Source organism: Babylonia areolata, chromosome 13 (genome assembly GCF_041734735.1).
Source record: "Babylonia areolata isolate BAREFJ2019XMU chromosome 13, ASM4173473v1, whole genome shotgun sequence".
NCBI classification, from domain to species: Eukaryota; Metazoa; Mollusca; class Gastropoda; order Neogastropoda; family Buccinidae; genus Babylonia; species Babylonia areolata.
The window spans coordinates 34009581-34030585 of record NC_134888.1 but is presented as its reverse complement, the minus strand read 5'-3'; the positions used below and the strand labels follow the sequence as shown (position 1 = coordinate 34030585).

General features: G+C 45.6%; 1 protein-coding gene and 1 long non-coding RNA gene across 9 annotated transcripts in view; both read left to right on the top strand.

Annotated features, from left to right (window-relative positions):
• LOC143289228 (uncharacterized) overlaps positions 1-21005 on the top strand; it is a 62788-nt gene that overhangs the window by 3915 nt on the left and 37868 nt on the right. The window lies entirely within an intron of this gene.
• Positions 842-21005, top strand: part of LOC143289226 (uncharacterized) — a 32853-nt gene continuing 12689 nt past the window's right edge. For 2 of the 8 annotated variants that reach the window (XM_076598189.1, XM_076598190.1), the window contains exons 1-5: positions 843-1933; positions 10850-11015; positions 11874-11915; positions 12480-12553; positions 13762-13837. In XM_076598189.1, coding sequence (XP_076454304.1) covers positions 1271-1933; positions 10850-11015; positions 11874-11915; positions 12480-12553; positions 13762-13837 — 1021 coding nt within the window. In that variant the 5' untranslated portion in view covers positions 843-1270. Of the gene's footprint in view, positions 1934-10849; positions 11016-11873; positions 11916-12479; positions 12554-13761; positions 13838-21005 lie in introns of all 8 variants that reach the window. The other 6 variants (XM_076598195.1, XM_076598192.1, XM_076598188.1 and 3 more) reach the window with 5 other exon arrangements.

Genomic DNA, 21005 nt, shown 5'->3' with positions numbered 1-21005 from the left:
ATAAAAATGACAGGACTTTGATCTCTCAGATCTCCGACTTCGGACGGTTCGCTTACATCTTCGTAATTTGGGGAGAAATAAACTGAACTTATCACACACGGTGTCACCTTTAGATTTTTGTCATAGCGACGACATACCTTGGAGTCGGAGAAGTATCATACTTTGCTGACCGAACAAATAACTCTCTCTCTACTTGACTGTCTGATCTCACTGTCTGTCAGTCTGTTCAGAGCTAAGTGGTGAAGTAAACGCACGTGTGTGTGTGTGTGTGTGTGTGCGCGCGCGCGCGCGCGTGCGTGCGTGCGATATTGCTGGCTGTCGTTCGCTGTGCATGTTAACCTCCACTTTGGAGAAATACAATTGCTCACATGAGCATTAATGAAAGATCCTTGCTTTAACCCTCACTTCCACTAACTACTACCACCACCACCCCACCCCATTCGCAAATCAGTTTTCAAGGTTGAAAGTTCGGCCAGGACGGCTTTTGACGCATCATCTACTTCATTATGGAAAACGAAGACGTCATGGCTCGGATTTATTGTTATCATTATGATCTCCCTGTCTGTCCTTCTCTCTCTTCATAATTACATCTTTACATCTCTCTCTCTCTCTCTCTCTCTCTCTCTCTCTCTCTCTCTCTATATATATATATATATATATATATATATCACAATGGAGACTTTAGTTTCTGAAAATGGGGACTTTCGTGGATGAGATAGCTGACATCTGACTCCCTATCACTGACGACACCAAAAGGTTCGTGAACTCTGTCACCCATTGGCTCCCCTCTTCGCTGCTAGCAGCCTGTGCTTGGGGTGTAGTGTAGGTAGGGTGAAGCGAACAACCTGGTATTACCGGTGCAGATCAGATCTAGGCTCCGCCCCCCCCTACGGCCCCTCTGGACGGTATTCTCCGAACCGCCGAGTGAGTCGAGTTCCCGGTAGCCTTAACTTCCGTGCCGCAGTTTCCCATTCCCCGTGCCTGGCCCGTTGCACTGTCAAACTGGGTGTCCCCGGAACGAACACGTTTCATTGTTTTGTTTGCTCCGACAGGCTGCGGTTTGTGTCAGTGCTTTTCTTCTTCTCCGGGTCTGCAGTTTGCTGCCCTTGAGTTGGCTTACCTACGCTTGTCTGTCGACAAGTCAGTGGTCAGGAGAGACGCTGGACAGTGCAGTTGTGCTGGTGGGTGGTATAAAAACAGTGTGGGACAGCTTGGGGTTAGGGTAGGTACCTAAGGTAGGTGTGGGTGCTGTCAGCGGCTGTCAGACATCATGGCGGAACAGGTGGGACAGGACGACTGCCGCACAGCTGATCACTGCTCGCTTCTCGCTGACGACATGGGCGTGAACTCCAAGACAGTCTTTCCTCCTCCTCCTCATTTTTCTTCTTCTTCTTCGTATTCAGCAGCAGCCCCACTGCAGGGCTTCCCTCGCACCACCAAGGACTTGGCTAAGCAGGTGGCTGCCTGTCAAGTGGACGGCGGCGGCAGAGGAGATGACACTTTGTGTGGATGCGGAAACGCCGGCAGAGACAGACAGAGCCGTGGTGGTGGTGGTCACAGTGGTGTGTGTGGAGGTCACCACAGCAACAGACAGCAGCTACAGTTGAGGGTGATGGTGGCCGTGGTGCTGAGCTGTGCCGCCCTGATGGTCACTGCCTGCTGCACCGTGTGCGTGGTGCTGGTGCTGGCGGGGGAGGGCCGGGGGGACAGCAGGATGGAGGCGGAGGTGCAGGACTTGAAGGAGGAGGTGCAGAGATTGCGCGCAGTGTGCACCAGCACCGCCAGGTGGCCGGCACCACAGCAGCAGCAGGGCCCCGTGTTGGCTGCACACACTGACTTTCCCGCTTCGGGGTTTCCGTGGCAACACGAAGCCACTACCCGTGGTCGTGCTCCCAGTGTTCTGTTCCGTGTGCATGGACGAGTCGACGCTCAGGTAAGACAACCCTTGGAAGCACTGAAAGTGAGCGTTTGTGCACGAGTTATAGAACTTGAGCAATTGTTTTCCCTTCTTCTCCGTGCACTTCAACGCAGTTGAAGTGATTAAGATTGCAAATTTGGGTTTATCTATTCATTGTATCTGATCTTTCAACTCACTATACACAACGCCACACCCATGTATTCTCTCTCTCTCTCTCTCTGTGGGTAGGTCGCCATCAACAGACCTCTCGCCTGTCATGGTGGAAATACGTGTGTGCCTCCCCCTTTGTCCACCCGCCACTCCAGTGTGTGTGTGTGGGGGTGGGGTGGGGGGAGGGTGGGGACACAGAGAGAGAGAGAGAGAGAGAGAGAGAGAGAGAGTTGGGGGTGATACTGAACACATGCACATACGTGCTTTATATTCCATGCGGATATTTGTTAATTATGTTTCTCTCTTGCCAAACGTACGGCCTGCTTGTTAATTCCAGCTGTGCAGTTCAACATAAGATAATTACTGATTGCACGCTGTCAGTGTCAGTTGCCTTCACTGCAGGGTTGACCTTATAAATGCACCCTCTCGCTGTGCAGTTATTTATAGCTGACAGGATCCACACTCTCCAGTGTAGTAGGGTTAACACGACACACGCTGCACGAAGTGGAACATTTTCGGAGAGAGAGAGAGAGAGAGAGAGAGAGACTCATGTTTCAATTGCTGTTCAGTGACTTTCCTTCGTGTGTGTGTGTGTGTGTGTGTGTGTGTGTGTGTGTGTGTGTGGAGGCGGGAGGGGAAGTGAGAGAGCGAGAGAGAGCGAGCGAGAGAGAGAGACAGACAGACAGCCGGACAAGACAAGACAACTTTATTTTAGAGGATAATAGATAGCACTGGCGCACTTTTTTGCATCCAGTCCCCGCCCTGAAACAGTGTCTACACTACACAATACTACATTATATAATTATGTCACTGCATGTACTACACAATGCTACTTAAAGTCATAACATGCGAATACAATACTACATAAAGGCATAAGCATGGTAAAAATAACACACACACACACACACACACACACACACACACACACACACACACAGGCACAAGCATATCAACATAAAAAAACCCAAAACCAAAAAACAAACAAAACCAAAAAAAACCCCACAGAACATACCTACACACACACACACACACACACACTCTCTCTCTCTCTCTCTCTCTCTCACGCACACGCACACTTTCACACACATAAGCATACATTGTGTATGTTAACAAATACTATACTAATGTGAATATAAAACAGTAAGTCTAATAATAATAACAAAAAATACACATAGCAATAACAGGCCGGGTAGGGAAGGGGGGGAAGGGGGGGAAGAGAGAGAGAGAGAGAGAGAGAGAGAGTGAGTGTGTGTGTGCGGCTTGCTGGCTTGCTTGCTTGCATTCAAACGATAAAAGAAAAGAAAAGTAAGAAAGACACAGAAATCAAAGCGAAAGACAATGGACTGAAATGCCGTATCACGCGAGTGACCCTGTCATTGTCATTCTGTCGTTACTCGTTAATCAGCAGTTACAACATACAAAGTTAGTGTATTATCTCTGAAAGAAAACTGTTGACACGTTTGCTGATAAAAAGGCGACATAGTTATGAAAAAAAAAAAAAAAAAAAAGAAGAAGAGAAAAGCATAGATATTCCATCCACACAATCTGTTTCAATACGAACGCTGATTCACATTAAATATGCTTAAAACGTGCAAAATTGTATAAAACACCCAGTTAAAACTAATAACAGTTACTAATTTGAATAACAATGGATAAATAAATCAACAAGAAAACTAAACGAAGGAATGTCAACATGTAAAATGTAAAGTGATTACGTAATCACATATAACCTATACATGCATTTGCATGCACATACACTGCACAATCACACACACACACACACACACACACACACACACACACACACACACCTATCTTGCAAAACAGGTGACCAAAAAAAACAAAACCATGTTTTATGCGGATGCAAGCTCCAGTTGGAAAAAAAAAATACACAGATCAGTACATTGACAGCCAGTACTAGGTACTTTTTTTTTCCTATTTCATCTGAAAAATATCTAAAAGCCATCAAGAAGTCAGTTGTTCAGTTTTAACTTGTTAATGGATTTTTTTTTTTTTTTTAACAAACCTGTACATCACACACACACACACACACACACACACACACACACACACACACACACACATCTCCCTATATAATTATATTTTGTTAAACTGAATCCCCCACCCATACTCCTATTATGCTTGCATGAACAAAGTTGTGTGTTTCTAATTAGTGATTTTTAGAAATATTTGTACTCTGATTTATGTGGTTAAAAAAACAACAACACTATCTCTTGTAATATGGCCGTCTAATTTTCCAAAGCATAAATTCCCGGTGTGTGCGTGTGTGTGTGTGTGTGTGTGTGTGTGTGTGTGTGATTTGGGGTTGGGGATGGTGGTTAAAGAGGGATATACATATGAAAATGATAAACTAGAACAATGGAATAAACAATTCGTAAATATCTGTGCAACGGCAAATAATAACATAAACATCAATAAAAACTTTTGAAAATTAAATATCGCAAGATCGCATCACAGAACCACTCCTACTGGACTAAATAACAGGGATTCGGCAATTTCAATCAACAGTAATTGGTTGGACATTATTTCTTTTATGTTATGTTCTGAAAATGTTCTAACTTTACATGACTTTGGAAGCAACCTGACAATCGTTTGACACTGAAACAAAATATGATTTCGTGTGATTTGTTTACCACAAACACAATAAACGCGCGCGCGCGCGCTGTGTGTGTGTGTGTGTGTGTGTGTGTGTGTGTGTGTGTGTGTGTGTTCCCTCAGAGTGTGTGTGTGTGTGTGTGTGTGTGTGTGTGTGTGTGTGTGTGTGTTCCCTGAGGTCTATGTTCCCCCAAATTTTCTTTCAGCCAGGTCTAAGTTCCCCTAAGTCCATGTTCACCCAGGTCTATATTCCCACAACTGCCGGGGCCGACCGCTATTGACCACAAAACCAAAAAGTGCTCAGATTGCATTATGTTGTCACATCTGCGCATTGTGTGCTGACAGGTGTTTGACCACTGCCGATGACCACTGCTGACCAATATCAGAGCTCGCATCACTTGTATGCAACATTCGGGCATCTTGGCAGGATTTGACCATTAGTCGACTACTGTTGACTATTACTGGCCATTTCTGACATTTGCTTGCCACTGCTGACCACTATCAGAGTTGAGCGTGCATCACTTTGCATGCAATATTACGGCGTCTTGACAGGATCTGACCATTAGCTGACTACTACTGACTTTTGTTGACCATTACTTGCCACTACTGACCACTACTGACCCCTAAAAATCTCATACTGACCACCAATAACCACTGGCCATAACCGCCTTCTACTGACTACTGCTGACTACCACTGACCACCGCTGACCACTGATTACTATTGGCCACTGACAACTACTGACCACTGCTAACTACCACTAACCACTGCTGACTACCGCTGCCAATCGCTGACCACTACTAACCACTGCGGACCACCGACCACTGCTAACTACTGATGACTACTTACCACCACTGACCACTGCTGCCCACCATTGACCACTGACCGTTCAGCACCACTAACCACCACTGAGCATCATTGACCACTATAATACTGACCACAACTGACCATCAACCACCACTGACCACAACTGTACACTGCTGACTACCACTGCCCGCTGCTGGCTACTGCTGACTATTGACCCACTGAGCACCACTGACCACTAATGATCACCGACTCCAATGACCACTATTGACCACTGACCACGGCTGATAACCGCTGACCACTGACTACTGCTGACTAGCACACAAATGTACATACATGATTAAACATACATAGGTTTGGGTGAAAATAGACTCGAGGGAACATAGATCTGGAGGAATAAAGGCCAAGGGGAACATAGGCCTGGGGGAATAAAGGACAAGGAGAACATAGACCTGGGGGAACGTGGACAAGGGGAACATAGGCCTGGGGGAATAAAGGACAAGGAGAACATAGACCTGGGGGAACGTGGACCTACCAGAAACGTTTTTTAGGGAACATAGACCGGAGGGGAGAGGGGAGGGGGGGGGGGGGGGGGCGTGGGGGATAGACATGCTGTGTGTGTGTGTGTGTGTGTGTGCGTGTGCGCGCGCGTGTGTGTGTGTTTGCGTGCACACATGCGTGTGTGTGCGTGCACGTGTGTGTAGACACTGCTGCACTGAGCAAAACCAGGCTTGTAGAAGATGGGTCTGTTGGCCAAGGAGGGGGGGCGGGGGGGGGAATTGGGGGGGGGGGGGGCGTACGGAGGGGCAGGGAGGGAGGCAGGGGGATGAGGTCAAAATCTAAAGTGGAGGACTGGCAATCAAGACAACGACTATTCTCAGTAAGCTACCATGCCCCCCCCCCCACCCCCCGTCTCCACCAACGAACGGTTGATAAAACTCCGCTTCCCTCTGAACACCCTGTGCCATGTCACAGTCCTCAGCAACTGTGCCCTCACACTCTGACCAGCAGCGATGAAGCAAATGAAACCTTCTACGAGGATCTTGATCGCCTCGTCTGCACATACATCCTCAACTACCGCACTTTTAGTTTTTGTGCTCATACTGTCTGGAAATCGCTGCCTGTCGGTCTTAGGCAACAACCAACTCTCGCTCTGTTCAAATCCCGCTAGGTCTGTGAGGAACTTTCGTGACCCCCCCCCCCCTCTCCCCCCGACCCCATCCACGTCTCCCAACCCCCTGCCCCACTGTTAGTTTGAGCTGTTTTCTGCTCACAGGTGCGTGCGCGCGCGCGCGTGTGTGTGTGGCTGAGTGTGGTTTGTCATGGTTGTCAGGAGGAAGGTGGCAGAATGGTTAAGACGCTTATCTGCTAACACAGTGTTCGTGAGGGTCAGGGCTCGATTCCTTCTCCCACGTTTGACTGCAAAATCAAACTGAGCGTCTAGTCATTCGTAAGACGCGATAAACCGTGGTCCAGTGTGCAGCATGCACTTGGCGCAATATATCCACCATGATACCAGCGTAAATGGATTGGTCATAACGCAGTGATGCCTCACTGAGAAACTGAAACTGAAACCGGTTTGCCCTTTTCGGGCGCGGCTGTGTGTGGATGGGCGACTTCCAGCGCATTGCGTCTAATTTTACTTTGAGAAATGTGCCATACAAATACCATTTCTTCTTCCTCTTCTTAATAAGTATTACTATCAATGATAATAATGATAATTATTATTATTATTAGGGCAGCAATGTGAGCCTCTGAAGAAGTCTCTTCCTGACCTGCAAGAGGTACCTGCTGCAGCTTGGGTGAGGGGTGAGGGGTAGGGAGAGGGTTCGGGGGTACCTTTTGCTTGTATGGAGGAAAATCCTTCTCTTTGTTTGGCGAGCCTGAAGCTACAGCAGCCAAACCGCCGTGTTCTTCTTCTCATTGGTTTAGTCTCTGTTCACTATAAGCTGATATTAAGCAACGGACACATTCAACTCAATGAAGTGGTAATGGGGGAGGGTGGGGGGGGGGGGTGGTTCAAAGAGGAAGGGAAGCTGGTGACGGTGTGTCACTTGCTGATGAAGTACCTGCTGAATTAATTCCCCTTTTAGATGAAACCATACTGGCTTTCAGAAGATTCTTTGAAAACCATATCTCTCATCGCCTCTGTTCTTGTGTGTGTGTGTGTGTGTGTGTGTGTGTGTGTGTGTGTGTGTGTGTGTGTGTGTGTGTGTGTGTGTGCAAGTCTGTGACATGCGAGCAGGGCAGATTTTGTGCCGGTTTTTTTTCACTTTGTTTTCTGCTGAAATTATAAAAAAAGGAAAGAAAAGAAAAGAAATTGATATGCTTTGACTGGCTAGCTATCTAAGTATCTATCTACATTACGAAAGGACTTCTTTCAATGGATTAAAAAGAAATCGACACATGCAGTCCGACATACGTGTATACATTCAAATGTAGATACACATACAGATATATATATATATATATATATATATATAGAGAGAGAGAGAGAGAGAGAGAGAGAGAGAGAGAGGGATTGAGCTATAGCAATCCATCCATCCATTCATACATATGGTACATGCATAGATATGCTATAAATTTGTATTCGCAATTATCTGTGTTGTGATGGGGAAAAAATCGAAACTTTTGAGGACATTGGCAGATGAGCCAAATAAGACTTTCAACTGTCTCCTCTCTATCTGAGATAATTAGGTGTATGGCACAGCAAGCAACAGCTGTTTTGCTATGTGTGGAGATTATGGGCTTTGATGCTAAGGAGCTACATCTACCTGCTTGCTCCTGGCTGCCAGCTGAAGCAGTTTTCAAAGCAATGAACCAATCCCTACTATTATACACGAACTTTTTTTTAAGACAGATATGGTGTAGCGTATATGGATAAGTTCGCACGTTTTAACGCTTCCTCAAAACCGAAAATTTATTCAAGGGATCTTTATTCAGCACCTTTTAGTCTCCCGTGAAATCATTCTCCCCTGTTACTGGCTGCTATGGCCCATCGGCAACTGGTATTTTACCACCATGTTGGTTTGGATACAAGCCTATACGTATTACTACTTTTCGATACCCGATAAGATTTTGCTTCTCGCCAATTGCCAAGTGACAGATCTAGGTCTGTTTTATATCAAAGCAAGTAGTGTTGAGTGCCTTCTTGCCAAAGTAATAGCGTAAACATGTATTCTCACAGTTGATGGTGTTGGGCTGACCTTTTCTCTTCTGACAGCTGCAACAGGGTCATCTGCAACAGAAAGACAGAAAAAAAAGAGTACCACGGACTTAGTTTGGAAAATAAATCAGCTGCATCGACATTTAGTTCTCCCATCACGAGAGAGAGAGAGACAGACAGACAGAGCCAGTGGCAAACAGAGACAGAGACAGACACAGAAAGAGAAAGACAGATAGCGACAGAGGCAGGGAGACAAAGACACAGAGTCAGAGACAGAAACAAAGACACAGATATACCTTAGAGAGATAGAGACAGACTGACAGACAGACAAACATACATACATAGATCCATTGACTTCCCTTCAGTTTAAAAGGAAATCTGATCGTTGGGAAAACAGAGTTGACAATTGTCTGTTTTACACTACTAGCCTTCCAGACAAGGTAGATATCCTTTCAAACCTTGTATAATTCCAACACACACACACACACACACACACACACACACACACACACACACACACACGTACACCCGCAGTTGTCCAGGCACGCACTCACACAAGCACGGATACACGCACACACACGCAACTATTAACTGCAGATCATCTTAACATTCATTACCATATCGTTCGACTGTTGTTTTTGTTTTTGTTTTTTTTCCACATCCATTGCCTTTGCTATGAATCTTGCCAGGTTTTCAATGCACTGTCATGCTGTCATGTTCATTCGAAAGAATGTTTGCAACATTATTCTCAACACGTTGCTGAACAAAGAATCTATTTGACAGCATTTCCCCCCCATTTATCCTCGTATGTAGCACGATGAAATACACACACACACACACACACACACACACACACACACACATATATATATATATATATATATATATATATCTCTGTGTGTGTGTGTGTGTGTGTGTGTGTGTGTAAGAGAGAGAGAGAGAGAGAGAGAGAGAGAGAGAGGATTTATTCTAGAAAGGACATGGCCCCATTTGGAGTGGAACACATAAATATGACACGTTTTATTTTTAGATAATGATGCGCACGTAAGAGAGAGAGAGAGAGAGAGAGAGAGAGAGAGAGAGGGGGAACGAAATTTTATTTTACCAGGAAAATGAGATAAGCAATTGATATGCTTTTTTCCATCCAGCCCCTGGGGCAAGAGAGAGAGAGAGAGAGAGAGGGAGGGAGGGAGGGAAAGAGAAGTCTGAATGGTTTATTGTTTAGGCCTTTCTGCCCGTGACAACAGGGGTAAAGGGAGGGGCGGGGGCGGGGGTGCGGGGGGGGGGGGGGCACTTCCGTGTTAACCTCCATTATAAAGAACAACGTCAATATATGAAAAGGCAAACAGAGGGGAGGAAAGAGAGAGAACAAGAACAAGAACGGAGAGGGGGACAGAGACAGAGACAGACAGAGACACAGAGAGAAACAGAGACACAGAGAGACACACACAGAGAGAGACAGAGACAGAGAGAGAGACAGAGGTGTTCACACGGGGCCGAGGAATGTACTTTCATATACATCCTGAGCATGTACCATGGCGATTGACCAGCGGTGTTAATCTCCAGACAAACAGGGGGATTAGTTTTACCCCATGTTGTTGTTTCATTTCTACCGTCATATCTTCTTGCTGTTTTGGTGAAACGGGCTGAACTTGAAAGGGATGTTCTTTAGAATACACACAGAGAGAGAGAGAGAGAGAGAGAGAGAGAGGGGGGGGGGGGGAGGGGGGGGGGAGAGAGAGGGCGTCAGAGACAAAGAGAGAGAGATTTGAACTGAATAAATTTTATTTTCCGAGGATAATACTAACAGAGTAAGCAAGATAATGCAGCTTTTTTTTCCTTTTCAGACCTCGAAGGGGAAACATTTAAATGATACAAAGGCAGAATCGTTATATCAACACAGCATGCACATTATAATCATGGTTACATGAATGGTAACTTGACATTAACTAGATAGAGGAGAATGCGATGAGAGAGGAATTAAGGGATATATATATATATATATATATATATATAGAGAGAGAGAGAGAGAGAGAGAGAGAGAGAGAGAGAGAGAGAGAGAAGTTGGTGAGGGAACAGCATTAAGAAATCATGGAAAAGGAAAATAAAACCATGCGAAGAGATAACAAAGTCGGGAATTTTATATGAAGGTTGTTTTGTTTGGTTTTTCAGCCTCATGTCGTTGCTGTTGTTGCAGAATGAGGAAGATGGAGACAATACCGCCTACAATGGCTATGATGATGACGACGACGATGAGGAGGAGGAGGAGGAAGAGGGTGCCCATTGGTCTCGCTCCTTTCTGCATGGCTTGTCTCGTCCCAAACGCAATGCCAAAAATGCCAAAAACGCCAAAAAGCAAACACGTAAGTGATACAGATATAATAATTCTGACTGAGAGAAAGTGAGTGAGACACAGTGAGAGAGAGAGAGAGAGAGAGAGAGAGAGGGAGGGAGGAGAGAGAGGAGAGAAAGAGGGAGAGAGAGAGAGAGGGAGGGAGAGAGCGAGGTAGAGAGAGACAGAGACAGAGAAAGAGAGTGAATGGTTTATTCGTAATTACATATGCCATAGCCCCTCTTGAAGGGGTAGTTGAACAGCAACAAAAGATAATAACATAACTTGCTGATAAATTAAAATAAACAATGGAAACGAAACGCGAGAGAGGGGAGAGAGAGAGAGAGAGGTGATTGGGTAGGGGAGGTATGGAGAGGTGCGTGGGGTGGAGGGTTGGGGGGAAGTAAGTGATGAAAGGTCTTAACCACATGCATGGGAACTTGTCAACTGAATTCTCTCTCTCCCTCACTCTCTGTGATGTGTGTGTGTGTGTGTGTGTGTGTGTGTGTGTGTGTGTGTGTGTGTGTGTGAATGAATTCTCTCTCTCTCTCTCACTCTCTGTGATGTGTGTGTGTGTGTGTGTGTGTGTGTGTGTGTGTGTGTGTGTGTGTGAATGAATTCTCTTTCGCTCTCTGTGATGTGTGTGTGTGTGTGTGTGTGTGTGTGTGTGTGTGTGTGTGTGTGTTTGTGTGTGTGTGTGTGTGTGAATGAATTCTGTGTGTGTGTGTGTGTGTGAGAGAGAGAGAGAGAGAGAGAGAGAGAGAGAGAGAGAGAGAGAGAGAGAGAGAGAGAACACGGCGTCCCTCCACGCACACAAACACATTCACAGACTGCAAGGAGAGATGAATAGTGTGGCATGCGTTCTTCATTCTCGTTTCTTTCCTGACAGGCAACGCCAGGCACTGCAAGAAGGTGGACAAGTGCATAAAAGGTGAGGAGATAGAAATAAGTTTATGGTTAAGCAAACTAGAGTTATATCTGCAACTTGAAAGCGAGCGAGTGAAAGAGAGAGAGGAGAGAGAGAGAGAGAGAGAGAGAGAGAGAGAGATTTAAAAAAGAAAGAAAAACGATAGGGTAATACTAATACTGTAACAGATATCAATAAAAGTATTCATACAGCGCTTAATCTTTGCAGATATCGATCAAAGTGCTTCAACATCAGTCATTCACGCGCATGCCTAAATAACTGTAATTTTAGACGGATGAAAGATAAAACTTATCAGGCATGCAAAGTGAATGCTTAAGAAACTGTAGACCGAAAAGAGGGGGAAGACAGAAGGAGGGGGTGGGGGGCGGTGGTTAAACACGGAGGAGCTATTTTGCAAACGGATTTTAAAGCAACCTGTAAAAGCTGAGTGTAGAGATTTTTAACGAACGATGGTGAGATGCATCTGATGTGTTTTATAAGCTTTTTTTTTTTTTTCGCAAAACCTGGAAACGAAAACAAGCAACGATTTCTTCTTTTAGTACAAGTATAATTTGTGTTTTCTTTCAGCGAAAGAAAAGGGGGGCAATGTGCCGAAGAGATGTAAAAAGGTGCTGAGGTGTCTGCCACCGCCCCAAAGTTCAGTGAGTTCCAATCTTTTGCTTTCCACCTAGCTGTTCAATGTTGTGTTCACTGGAATGTACGAACTTTCTTTCTTTTTTTTCTTTTTTTTTTTTTTGGGGGGGGGGGGGGGGGGGGGAGGGGGGGGGGGAGGGGGGTTGTTTTTTTGTTGTTTTTTTTTTTTTTGGTTTTTTGTTTTGTTTCGTTTTTTGTTCTTTTAGTTCTGTTTATACTTCAGAAGAGAGGATGATTCCCAGGAAAGTCAAGCCCGTCAGAACAAACAAGCTGATTTAAAGAGCCAGATCATTTGACAAGTCACACACACACAGACACAGACACACACACACACCAGTCATCCCACCACCTCTTCTCATGTACTCACGCCTCATCTCCTATGCGCACATACTTTTAAAAAAATTGTTATAGTTTTCTTGTACCCGTCTAACATCACTAAAGAGTGAAAAGACGTTAAACTAAACCAAACACACACACACACACACACACACACACACAGAGAGAGAGAGAGAGAGAGAGAGAGAGAGAGAGAGAGAGAGAAATTAATTCACATAATCATACACTCACACACAGGGGCGTTCTTCTGCATTCGTGGGCTGCAAATCCTACGCTAACATATGAGTGGACTTTTACGTGCATGACCGTTTTTACCCCGCCATTTAGGCAGTCATTCTCTGTTTTCGAGGATGTGCATGCAGGGTATGATTTGATTCCACAATCCACCGAACGCTAAGATGGATTATGGGATCATTAATGCGCACATTCGATCTTATGCATGCGTGTACACACGAAGGGGTTTACGCACTGTCGGGTCTGCACATCAAGTGAGCCAGAATATCGGAAATAATCTCCACCCCTAATTGACCCTACTAGGCACTGCAACGGGAATCTAATAGACAAAAAGGAAGCACACACACACACGCATGCAGAGAGAGAGAGAGAGAGAGAGAGAGAGAGAGAGAGAACTCAGAAACTCAGAACTCAGAAATGTTTTATTGTAGAAGGCCTCCTGACCCATTACAATGTTGAGCACACACACACACCCCATCCCACACCTCCCCCCCCCTCCCCCCCCACACAAACACACTTGCGCACGCGCAGACTCGATTTAGAGAGAGAGAGAGAGGGAGAGAGCAAAACGTCCTCTCTACATTTCTGTTTTGCGTACTTTGATAGCAACATTGTGTGTGTGTGTGTGTGTGTGTGTGTGTTTCAGCCTGTAATGAAAGCAGTGCATTTCACGAGTGACTTCGATACCCGAAAGGACAAGAGGCAGAAAAAGTTTGGCAAAGGTACGTGACTTTGGTATTGTTCACTGACACCTGGAATGTAACTGTTGTCTGTGTGTGGGAAGCTTCATGAGGGAATCTTTGTGATGAATGGCACTGAACAGACGTGGTGCGTGAACTGCGTTCAGCCGTCGTGTCAAGTCTCTGGGTTCCTCAAACAATGCAGAATCAACTGAGGGGACACTCCCTCATGTCAGTCAGGTTCCGCGCCTAAGACTGTCGGCAGAATGCGAGAGGTGTGTGTGTGGGTAAGACGCTTAGAAGCTGTTGTCCTGTACATGTTGTATCAGAACAGGCAATGCTGAACACCACCGAAGTGACTCGACAACAGTGCAGGGTCTATTCCGGCGTGTGGCCTCCTTGCGGCTAAACATCTCATAGTTCGCTTTGGACTGTCTACACCAGTGCACAGACTAAGGCAGACGAATTAGGGTGTGGTAGTGTATGAGGGACTAAGAATTCTTGAGTGGTGTCGGAGTCAAGCCACTGAAGTGGTGCAGATGGCGGGGCAGAAAAAAACAAGAACAAACTTATATGGAATCATCCATGCAGACGGAGCAAGGTATAGCGAAAATACGGAAATACAGTTTTGTCCACTTCTTACTACTGTGCCGTTCCGTTAAAAAAAAAAAAAAAGGAAAAAAAAACGAAGAAAAAAAATTGAGAAAAAAGAGACTAACTAGCAGTTAGGCAGTATTTGAAAACAACATAATTATTGCTGGCTCGGAAAGACGGCAATGTTAAAAGAACTCTTGTGTAATAGAATGGCACCATCACATCTTTAAGCCAGTCACGGCAACTCTAGTGAGTAAACTGCTAAGTTAAAAAAAGGTTTTTCGATAACCTTTTATAGACAAGAATGTCCACACTCGTTGTTTCTCCATTAAAGTTCAAATACGGAGCAAGATTGATATAATCATTCCTGGCAGATCATCAGATTGTCTGTTTCTTAGTTCCAATGTTGTAACCGAACACACGGATTGAACTCAAGTTTGGTAGCTCTTCTGCAAGCAGTAACACAGAGACGGTGCATGTTAACACTTGGTCAGATTCTATTTCAGAGGTATCAGACCCACGCGTGTACAAAACATAACAAGTACGTTTCAGTGAACTGGATGTCCCGCACACCGAGAACAGTTTCGTTTCATTGTCGGTGTTTTCAATGATTGCATGTTCCGTGTTTTCCTCTCTCTCTCTCTCGTCTGTCTACTGCATGAATGTGCACGTTCCCGCATCTCTCTCTCTCTCTCTCTCTCTCTCTCTCTCTCCACACACACGTGTGTGTGTGTGTGTGTGTGTGTGTGTGTGTGTGTGTGTGTGAGCACGCGCGTGTGTGCGTGCAATCTGACAGACAGAAAAATGTGTGCACGCACGCGCACACATACACACACACACACACACAAATAATTTAGCTACCTGGGCCCAGCGTCAGCAGCAGTGGTGACACTGTACATATCCAAGGTCAACAACACTAGCACTGCCTGTGGCAGACTAAAGACAACAACAACAATAACAACAACAACAACAACCCAGCTGTGTCAGAAGACCTGAATCACACAGTCCAGAAAGACAGCAATGGTTTCGTGTGCCCTCCTCTACCAGCTGTGTGATCCGGATGACCTGTCACCGCCATATCAAACAGATCAACACTTCAGTCAACAGATCAAGAATGTCTGCTAAAAACACACAAAATAAACAACAACAACAACAAAAACAACATAACATCAACTAGCAAGTGAAAAGTGTCGATTTTCCAAGTACTAGAGAACTGTGGCTTATTCAGATAAAAAGAGTGAATTCTCAGCAGATGTTGCCATACTGGACAAGACTGACATAGGAATTTCACGGAAACGCTGCACGGACAACTGAAACTGGGGCAGCCTGTCAAGAGATACAAGACACCCTGAAGGCCAGTCTATAAGAATAAAGATATGAAAAAAAAGAGAAAGAAAACGAAAAGAAAAGAAAACTAACGTTTATCCTGCCTTCTGGGAGGATGCTGCCCTCGACAAGGCTCGATGGAAGTTCCAGTGCCACCCCGGAGTAAAAAAAAAAAAAAAAAAAAAAAAAAACATTGAAGAGGGAACGGAAAGAGAGCCAGTGTTCTTCTCTTCACATGACTTCATGTCCCGAAGCCTCTGTCTCTAAGGCTAGGTTTCAACCAAACTATGCCACCACCACCTGTCTCTGAAACGGAGTTTTAGTTCACTCATCATCGATCATGCCATCACCAGTCTAAAAACAAAACAAAACAAAACAAAACGCAACAACTGGGTTTTATTCTCACACAATACAACCATTTCTGTCTCTCTGACACAGGTGTTTTATTTTCGCACCATACCACCACTTCTGTCTCAACATCTAGGGTTTATTTTCACCACCATTCCACCATACCAGCACCTCTGTCTCAAAATTCAGGGTTTATTCTCACATTATGTCACCACCTCTCTAAGACAGGTGCTTTATTCTCACACCATGCCTCTGTCTCTCAAAGGCAGGTGCTTTATTCTCACACCATACCTCTGTCTCTCCAAGACAGGTGCTTTATTCCCACACCATGCTACCACCCCTGTCTCTCCAAGAGAAGTGCTTTATTCTCACACCATGCCTCTGTCTCTCCAAGACAGGTGCTATATTCTCACACCATACTACCACCTGTGTCTCTCCAAGACAAGTGCTTTAGTCTCACACGATACCTCTGTCTCTCCAAGACAGGTGCTTTATTTTCACACGATGCCTCTGCCTCTCCAAGACAGGTGCTTTATTCTCACACCATGCCTCTGTCTCTCCAAGACAGGTGCTTTATTCTCACACCATGCTTCTGTCTCTCCAAGACAGGTACTTTATTCTCACACCATGCATCTCTCTCTCCAAGACAGGTGCTTTATTCTCACACCATGCCTCTATCTCTCCAAGGCAGGTGCTTTATTCTCACACCATGCCTCTGTCTCTCCAAGACAGGTGCTTTATTCTCACACTATGCCTCTGTCTCTCCAAGACAGGTGCTTTATTCTCACACCATGCCCCTGTCTCTCCAAGACAAGTGCTCTATACTCACCCCATGCCTCTGTCTCTCCAAGACAGGTACTTTATTCTCACACCATTTCTCTCTTCACGAAGGGTGCTTTATTCTCACACAATGCCTCTGTCTCTCCAAGACAGGTGCTCTATTCTCACCCCATGCCTCTGTCTCTCCAAGACAGGTACTTTATTCTCATACCATGCCTCTCTCTCTCCAAGACAAGTGTTCTATTCTCACACAATGCCTCTGTCTCTCCAAGACAGGTGCTTTATTCTCACACCATGCCTCTATCTCTCCAAGGCAGGTGCTTTATTCTCACACCATGCCTCTGTCTCTCCAAGACAGGTGCTCTATTCTCACACCATGCGTCTTTCTCTCAGAGACAGGTGCTTTATTCTCACCCCATGCCTCTCTCTCTCCAAGACAAGTGTTCTATTCTCACACAATGCCTCTGTCTCTCCAAGACAGGTGCTTTATTCTCACACCATGCCTCTATCTCTCCAAGGCAGGTGCTTTATTCTCACACCATGCCTCTGTCTCTCCAAGACAGGTACTTTATTCTCACACCATTTCTCTCTTCACGAAGGGTGCTTTATTCTCACACAATGCCTCTGTCTCTCCAAGACAGGTGCTCTATTCTCACCCCATGCCTCTGTCTCTCCAAGACTACTTTATTCTCACACCATGCCTCTATCTCTCCAAGGCAGGTGCTTTATTCTCACACCATGCCTCTGTCTCTCCAAGACAGGTGCTCTATTCTCACACCATGCGTCTTTCTCTCAGAGACAGGTGCTTTATTCTCACCCCATGCCACCATGTACCACATTTGTCTCAAACATTGGTGCTTTATTCTCACACCATTCTACCACCTCTGTCTCTCCAAGACAGGTACTTTATTCTCACACCATGCCACCACCTCTCCAAGACAGGTGCTTTATTTTCACACCATGCCTCTGTCTCTCCAAGACAGGTGCTTTATTCTCACACCATGCCACCACCTCTCCAAGACAGGTACTTTATTCTCACCCCATGCCACCATGTACCACTTCTGTCTCAAACATTGGTGCTTTATTCTCATACCATACTACCACCTGTGTCTCTCCAAGACAAGTGCTTTAGTCTCACACGATACCTCTGTCTCTCCAAGACAGGTGCTTTATTTTCACACGATGCCTCTGCCTCTCCAAGACAGGTGCTTTATTCTCACACCATGCCTCTGTCTCTCCAAGACAGGTGCTTTATTCTCACACCATGCTTCTGTCTCTCCAAGACAGGTACTTTATTCTCACACCATGCATCTCTCTCTCCAAGACAGGTGCTTTATTCTCACACCATGCCTCTATCTCTCCAAGGCAGGTGCTTTATTCTCACACCATGCCTCTGTCTCTCCAAGACAGGTGCTTTATTCTCACACTATGCCTCTGTCTCTCCAAGACAGGTGCTTTATTCTCACACCATGCCCCTGTCTCTCCAAGACAAGTGCTCTATACTCACCCCATGCCTCTGTCTCTCCAAGACAGGTACTTTATTCTCACACCATTTCTCTCTTCACGAAGGGTGCTTTATTCTCACACAATGCCTCTGTCTCTCCAAGACAGGTGCTCTATTCTCACCCCATGCCTCTGTCTCTCCAAGACAGGTACTTTATTCTCATACCATGCCTCTCTCTCTCCAAGACAAGTGTTCTATTCTCACACAATGCCTCTGTCTCTCCAAGACAGGTGCTTTATTCTCACACCATGCCTCTATCTCTCCAAGGCAGGTGCTTTATTCTCACACCATGCCTCTGTCTCTCCAAGACAGGTGCTCTATTCTCACACCATGCGTCTTTCTCTCAGAGACAGGTGCTTTATTCTCACCCCATGCCTCTCTCTCTCCAAGACAAGTGTTCTATTCTCACACAATGCCTCTGTCTCTCCAAGACAGGTGCTTTATTCTCACACCATGCCTCTATCTCTCCAAGGCAGGTGCTTTATTCTCACACCATGCCTCTGTCTCTCCAAGACAGGTACTTTATTCTCACACCATTTCTCTCTTCACGAAGGGTGCTTTATTCTCACACAATGCCTCTGTCTCTCCAAGACAGGTGCTCTATTCTCACCCCATGCCTCTGTCTCTCCAAGACAGGTACTTTATTCTCACACCATGCCTCTATCTCTCCAAGGCAGGTGCTTTATTCTCACACCATGCCTCTGTCTCTCCAAGACAGGTGCTCTATTCTCACACCATGCGTCTTTCTCTCAGAGACAGGTGCTTTATTCTCACCCCATGCCACCATGTACCACATTTGTCTCAAACATTGGTGCTTTATTCTCACACCATTCTACCACCTCTGTCTCTCCAAGACAGGTACTTTATTCTCACACCATGCCACCACCTCTCCAAGACAGGTGCTTTATTTTCACACCATGCCTCTGTCTCTCCAAGACAGGTGCTTTATTCTCACACCATGCCACCACCTCTCCAAGACAGGTACTTTATTCTCACCCCATGCCACCATGTACCACTTCTGTCTCAAACATTGGTGCTTTATTCTCATACCATACTACCACCTCTGTCTCTCCAAGACAGGTGCTTTATTCTCACACGATGTCTCTGTCTCTCCAAGACAGGTGCTATAATCTCACACCATGCCTCTGCCTCTCCAAGACAGGTACTTTATTCTCACACCATGATTCTGTCTGTCCAAGACAGGTACTTTATTCTATCACAATGCCTCTGTCTTACCAAGACAGGTGCTTTATTCTCACACCATGCCTCTGTCTTACCAAGACAGGTACTTTATTCTCACACCATGCCTCTGTCTCTCCAAGACAGGTGCTTTATTCTCATAGCATGCCTCTGTCTTACCAAGACAGGTACTTTATTCTCACACCATGCCTCTGTCTCTCCAAGACAGGTGCTCTACTCTCACACGATGCCTCTGTTTCTCCAAAATAGGTGCACTATTCTCATACCATACTACCACTTCTGTCTCTCCAAGATAGGTGCTTTATTCTCACACGATGCATCCGTCTCTCCAGGACAGGTGCTATATTCTCACACCATGACTCTGTCTCTCCAAGACAGGTGCTTTATTCTCACGCCATGCCTCTGTCTCTCCGAGACAGGTGCTTTATTCTCACACGATGCCTCTGTCTCTCCAAGGCAGGTGCTTTATTCTCACACGATGCCTCTGTCTCTCCAAGACAGGTGCTCTATTCTCATACCATACTACCACTTCGGTCTCTCCAAGACAGGTGCTTTATTCTCACACCATGCCTCTGTCTCTCCAAGACAGGTGTTTTATTCTCAAACCATGCCTCTGTCTCTCCAAGACAGGTGCTTTATTCTCACCCCATGCCTCTGTCTCTCCAAGACAGGTGCTTTATTTTCACACCATGCCTCTGCCTCTCCAAGACAGGTGCTTTATTCTCACACTATGCCTCTGTCTCTCCAAGACAGGTGCTTTATTCTCACCCCATGCCTCTGTCTCTCCAAGACAGGTGCTTTATTCTCACACGATGCCTCTGTCTCTCCAAGATAGTTGCACTATTCTCATACCAAGTCACCCTAAGACAGGCGCTCTATTATCACCCCATGCCACCAATTCTATCTCTCCAAGACTGGTGCCTTATTCTCACACCATGCCAACACCTTTGTGTCTCTACGATTCGTGCTTTGTTCCCACACCATGCCAGCACCTTTGTGTCTCTAATCAAAGATCAGTGCTGTATTCTCACACCATGCCAACACATCTGTGTCTCTACCATTCGTGCTGTATTCTCACACCATGCCAACACCTTTGTGTCTCTAATCAAAGATCCGTGCTGTATTCTCACACCATACCAACACCTTTGTGTCTCTACCACTCGTGCTGTATTCTCACACCATGCCAACACCTTTGTGTCTCTAATCAAAGATCCGTGCTGTATTTTCACACCATGCCAACACATCTGTGTCTCCACCACTCGTGCTGTATTCTCACACCATGCCAACACCTTTGTGTCTCTAATCAAAGATCCGTGCTGTATTCTCACACCATGCCAACACCTCTGTGTCTCTAATCAAAGATCCGTGCTGTATTCTCTCACCATGCCAACACCTTTGTGTCTCTAATCAAAGATCCGTGCTGTATTCTCACACCATGCCAACACCTTTGTGTCTCTA